Source organism: Taudactylus pleione, unplaced genomic scaffold (genome assembly GCF_031769625.1).
Source record: "Taudactylus pleione unplaced genomic scaffold, aTauple2 ptg000556l, whole genome shotgun sequence".
Classification (NCBI taxonomy): Eukaryota; Metazoa; Chordata; class Amphibia; order Anura; family Myobatrachidae; genus Taudactylus; species Taudactylus pleione.
This window is the reverse complement of record NW_028284958.1, coordinates 25,840,900-25,847,257: the sequence shown is the minus strand read 5'-3', so window position 1 is coordinate 25,847,257 and position 6,358 is coordinate 25,840,900. Positions and strand designations below refer to the sequence as shown.

The window sequence follows — 6,358 nt, the reverse complement described above, 5'->3', positions numbered from 1 at the left end:
TAAGAGTACTGACCTCATGTTTAATATTGTTTTTTGGCTGGTGGGGGTCAGATGGGTGTGTTCCAGAGAAAACATGTCATCTAAAATGTAAAAACCCTCTAGGGTGTTTAAGCTTTAATCCGCTTTGGTCTTTAAAAAAAAAAAAAAAAGTGTCAACCATTTTTGTGTTGACCATTCCCGTGTTGACCTTTTGACCCTGTCAACCTTTTGTACTTGTCGACCAACATCCATATCGGCCTTTTGTCCCCATAATCCTATTGATATTGTTTGTTGATCTTTTTACTGTTGATCTATTGATCCACACCCTTCTGAACCAACTCTAGGGTTATCACTGTAACCCTCCTTTTTATCTGCACTCCAGCTTTTCTGATGCAGAGAATATGAACAGACTTAACATTTTCCAAACAGTCAAGCTTTTGTAAGGTGAAATCCTTGGGTTAACTGTTTAAGTCATAAGAAGGATAAAAAGGGCCACTGTTTATGAGATTGCGGAGGAAGTGGGGAAGGCCTGTCAGCTCATTTGGGACTCTGTCCTTTGTTTCTTTTTATTTTCCATATATTTTTGCACATCCGACTAATCCGGAGATTTGTGAAGCTATAAATACACCTATTGTGTGTATGTGTGTGGATTGCTGAGCAGTGCTCTAGGGATTGGAGTGATCGGCCTAGCTGTATCCTAGCTGTGATACATTGAGCTGTGTGTGAAGCCTCCTGTCACCTGGCTAGCTCCCTACCACTTACTTTAGCCATTATCATCGTAAGAGCCTAAACAATCACTGACTGTATGAAAATAGTTTAAAAAGATAACAAACTGTCATAATATTGTTCATTTTCTGGGGGAAATGTAATAAAAATAAAATTGTCTGCAGGAAGCTGTGCATAGAATGTGGTGATTCCCATAGCAACCAAGCTGAGATTTATAGTTTAGAAAATTAGAATAGTAAAATGACAGCTAGAATCTGCTTGTTTATGGCTACAGTTATCTGTAGGCTGGATTTCCTGAATGCCCCTAGTTAAGAGGTGATACATTGCAAAATCCTGGTAAACAGCACCATACAACAGACAAGATATTTATATAATGTAAACTTCAATATCATTTACTCATTAGTTTTGCAAACTCTTGTCAAGCGTCACTTCCCATGCTGTAAGCGGTGGAAGCTGCCATTTTGTTGGCTGAGCCAATACTAATCTAGTACATTCTATAAAATGATATTTTAGAAATAGAATTTGGTTGTTATTGGCACTTTTATATTCCTGCACTGTGCTCCCAGACGGAATCGGTATGTAATGCTGGCAGCTGTGGGTCCCGGATCAAATACTGTCAGCGGTAAGTAGTCTAAGCCTCCCTTAGGGGTGCCTAACCCCCTCCATCCCCGTTAGTGCCTAAACCTAACCCACCCTCCTAGCACCCTAAACCTAACCCTCCCAGGGGAGGGGGGCTAACCCTAACCCCCTCTTTCCCTACCCTAGGATGGGTTAGGTTTAGGCACTAACGGGGGTTCGGTAAGTCTGGATTTAGTAGTGGGGCTAATGATAGGTGTCAGGATTTCGATGCCTATCTTTATTCCCATGTCAGGATATTGGCGGGCAGGATAGCGCCCGCCGGTATCCTAACTACATCCCCTCCCGGACAGTGCAATCAATAGCAATAGACCTATTTGTCCAGAGCCATACCCATGGAAAGCAAGAAAATTGTGTAAACACTCAGCATGAAATTGGTGCACAATAGTCTACGTAAATGAGAGAATAGTGACTATTACAAAATTCATGTTTAATTAAAATACAAAAGATTGAATTGAGAACAAGATACCCCACCTTTTGGGTAATGGCAACTCCAGCTATAGGAAGTTTTCATCCCACTAAGTATGGGAACCTCTTTATCCCCAGACAGGACTGTGTTATAAACCATGTGGACAGTAAATACTCTTATAGCACCAACAACCAGCTATAGACATGACTGATTTAGGACATTAGTATTGTGAGTTAATTAGTCATCTTAGTGTGCTACCAATTCCAAGGCAGTGATATTCACTACCAAATAAGTGTAATATATATGCATTAATGCACTCATTTGTTTGCTTTGCTACATATCTCAGACAGGGATAATCTATATGCCATACACTCAGCATAATGCAATATTCAGTGCCATACAGACCAGCAGCACGTGGCTTTAGCCACTTGGTATTTCTCACTAGTCGTACAACCCCACTATACAGCACATTGTAATGCAAACAAAGACATTTAAATGCAAATATGAGACCAATTCCAGACACATCTGAACAGCATCCTGATGATAGTTAAGAGACATTGAAGTGGTCCAGTGACAAGGACTGTTGTGCACGTTGTGTACATAGCTAGAAGCTGTAACATTGGGCCTGATTCAGAGCCGCTCGTAATCGGCCGCTCGTTCGTTCCGAGCGATGTTCGCACAACTGCACATGTGTACGGATCGTAATACGCATGCGCGAACCAGTCAGTGCGACCGAAAATCGTTAGTTCGCTAAATAGCGAATGCCTGCTATTTTGAGTGACAGGAGGAGGCGTATGTGGGTGGTAACAGGGGAAGGTGCTTGAAAACGGGGAGTGGAGATCCGATTGCAGGCGTGCTTAAAGGTCAAAACGGGCGTTTTATGGGTGTGCATAATTAATACAGCAGCGTCATTGACCACGTCACTGGGTTATTTTATAGTCAGAACTGCTCGCAATATAGTGGTAGGAAAAACCACCCACAACAATAGCGAGCAGCTCATACCCTGGTCGATATACTCGATTAATCTAAAAAATAGCAGACATGACGTAGGATGCGAACGGCCAGGGGGCGTAGTTATCCAAAAAACGACCGCAAGATTTGTTTGCTTGTGCAGACATGGAGGCGTGAACAGACCGCAAAGAGTGAACGGTTCATTTGAATAGCCACCCCCTTTTCCTGAATGACCGTCCGTAAATAGCGTCCGGCTTTGAATCAGGCCCATAGCCCAAAACCCTTCACCACTGATATTTAGATACAACGAATGTTATGTGGATTGAATTTTGGCACTTCCATATTTCAATTCCTCTTAATCCACGCCTTATCCTGCTTCTTCCAACACTGTGGGGTCTTGTAATTTTGGACAGGTTGTAGTCTGGATATACCATAAATGTCCCTGACTCATATGTAACAGATAGCACCAGAGAGCAGTTATAAAGAGCATGAGAGTCCTCCACTGGCCAGCCAGTGGACCATTAAGAGTCTGAGTACAGGTCACTTTCTGACCGCTAGCACCAAAGGTCCACAGACTGTGCATTGGTGGACGGGTTTCCTGCTTATAGACATTTGGAGCATAAGTTGGCTCATTGCATACTGGAAAATATTTCCTTCCACTTTATCGCTCTAGCTGAATTCATAATGCCACAGGTGAGTGAAAAAAAGCAGGGACGGATCTGTGGAACGTTTTCAACAGGGATGGAGATGGCCAACTCTTGCAAACATGGCCTCCTGCACAGTCTCTTTCGTCCCTGAGACTAGAGACACAATTATGATCCTCACCTCCGAGACAGCCGCTGGTTACTGACCTCACGAGAGCTTTGAACATGAGACTGGCAGGTCTGACAACATTGAGCTTGGACAGTAGCCAGGGAACAACGACCTAGGACTCTCAAAGTCCGACAGAAGCTGAAGGTGAGGCGGTCACGAGAGCAAGAGACACCTGCAAGGAAGAATAGCGTATTTAGCAAAGGAGATTGGAATCCGCTATACCAGTGGTTCTCAAACTCGGTCCTCAGGACCCCACACAGTACACGCTTTCCAGGTCACCCAGCAGGTGCCCAGGTGTAGTCATTACTCTGACACATTTTAAAAGATCCACAGGTGGAGCTAATTATTTCACTTGTGATTCTGTGAGGAGACCTGGAAAACATGCACAGTTTGGGGTCCTGAGGACCGAGTTTGAGAACCTGTGTTCTATACGATTTATCCATTGTCAGTAGCGATGGTGGTCGAAAATGTTGTGCAATATTTCAAATGGGGACTCTCATTGTGGTAGTAACACGCCATTAGTAGTTGGTAATGCACATGGGTGTGGGGGAACAGTTTGGTGGACAGGTTTTAGCACAGCTAACCTTGAGAAAGTTGTAAAGACAATTGAGCAATGTAGAAGGGAGAGCTGATTGCCTTTTTTAGATGCACTTCAGGATGGTATGTGTTAGGAGGAATTCGGGCTTACGATGAAAGTTTGCACCAGCGTCTAATCAACGTTGATTTCGGATTTGCTCATGTGGTATTCTGTAGGAAAGTGACGTGAGCAAACTGCTGTAAATATCTTGCAGGCATTAGGATCATTGATTGGTGCCAATAGGACCAGATAAGTATTTGTGTAAACAGTGGGAGAAAGCCAAGAGCCAGGAAATTAGACGTTCACAATTATTTTGGCATTTGCAGTCCCCTCATGGTTGTCTGCCCAGCAGAGGCGTTCAGGCACCATTAATCCTGATGTGTATTGTATATTCAGTCTGCTTACATGTTGTTCCATTTGGAAAACCACATGAGCAAATTCTGATTTAATGATCATCTGAACATGCCCTTAGCATAATGTCTTAAGTAGATGTGTATGTAAAACCACAAGGAGTTCGATAGTAGAACTAGTGTTCTCTAAGAAAAGGTTCATATGCTTAGTTGGCATATCATGAAAGGGAAGAAGAAATACTATTCCTGTGTCACCATTGCTGTCAAAGTGACGCATAATTCATTTAGGACACGGCTGTTTCCTGACTGGAAAATCACTGCATTCTAATATGTCCATATATTGCTGTAATAATTTCAACAAAGACAGAAACACCCAGTCAGTGAGGGGAACAATTACATTAAAATCAAGTTCTTGTATTTAAGAATCTGTTTTCCGAACTGCACTATACACCATATTTCTAAATCTGTCCCATAGCCGTACAGCCAAGTTATTGTAAACCAGGGGTATGCAACATGCGGCCATCCAGCTGCTGTGCAGCTACTTATCCCAGCATGGACGGGTGCTATGAGATGAGACTATCCAGCCTTGGCAGCTGTAAGGCCTTTAGTTGTGAGAATGACACATCCAGCTATCCACACATCCCCTGATAACCAGCTGATTGTAGAGAGAACTATAATAAGATTATCCTGGAAACTGTAGGGCCCATGCCCCGAATGTGTGAGAAGGGCCGGATATGTTTCCTGTGTTCAGAATCTCAGGTTTATGTGACAAGATTCTTCAAAGGATTCTGTCCCTCTGTATTGTCCTTCACTGAATAAACATCCACATGACTGGTACCAAATCAGAGGGTGCATTCTTATTATAGTTGTGAGTTATGATCTGAACAAATTAATTCTAAGCAAACACTGAATACTAGATGAGGATAAGGGAATGGGTATGTCATGCCGGCTGTCGGATGCCTCCTGTCACAATACCGACAGTGGCATCCCAATGGTTGGTATCCCAACAGGGGTCTAGTAAGTATACTAACCCTCCCCCCTTCTCCCCCTAACCCTCCCTTCTTGTAGCCTAACCCTCCCCATTAGTTCCTAAACCTGACCATCCCCCCTTCATGCCTAACCCTCCCCACTAGGGGTGCCTAACCCTAACCTCCCCTCCTCAAAACCTAACGCTAACCGACCTAAACCTAACCCTTCCCCCCCCCCTGCGGCTAACACTACGGGCGCCGTTCGTTCGGGCATGCGTCCTCCTGGATTCCGGCATCGGGATTAAGATAGGTGTCGGTATTTTGACGCCTATCTTAACTCCCCTGTCAGGATTCCAGCATCGGCATAGAGACCGGCGGTCCCTTAACTACATCCCAAGGATAAGATATATGATTTACTTTTTTATGCATAGATGCTGCAAATATGTTCTAAATTAAATATACTATGATAATTAAGGATTACTTAAAAAAATAATAAAGTGATCAGTTATACCCCTTTTACACCGGAGCTAAAACCCGGGTTTTTGAAGAGTTAACCCGGACAGCTCCCTGTTGTAAATGGGGAGAGAGTTGGATCGCCGGGTCGAGTGACCCGGCAATCCAACCCAGGTAACTAGCTGTGAGAACAGCTGCTGTGAGAACAGCGCACTCCGGGTCACGATGACCCGGAGTGCGCTGCTAGCCGGCCGATTGGTCCGGCTTCAGTGGCGCTTGGAGATGACGTCATCTCCAAGCGACCACTTTCACTCCGCAAAAGCCGGGTCTATGCAGACCCGACTGCGGTGTGAGCGGCGCTGACTCGGGAATATCCCGAGTCGGCGCCGGCAAAATTCCGGGTCTGATCTGGATAGGAACTTTGTTCCAACTCCGGGTCAGACCCGGAATTTAGGTGGAAAAGGGGTATTAGTAATGCAAAATCTGAAAATAAAGT

General features: G+C 44.2%; 1 protein-coding gene across 1 annotated transcript in view; it reads right to left on the bottom strand.

Moving 5' to 3' along the window:
• Nucleotides 1-1,749: 1,749 nt before the first annotated feature.
• ADAMTS7 (ADAM metallopeptidase with thrombospondin type 1 motif 7) overlaps nt 1,750-6,358 on the bottom strand; it is a 113,818-nt gene continuing 109,209 nt past the window's right edge. Inside the window, exon 24 of the mRNA XM_088452804.1 lies at nt 1,750-3,686. Within this exon, the coding sequence (XP_088308930.1) occupies nt 3,523-3,686 (164 nt within the window). The 3' untranslated portion in view covers nt 1,750-3,522. The remainder of the gene's footprint in view (nt 3,687-6,358) is intronic.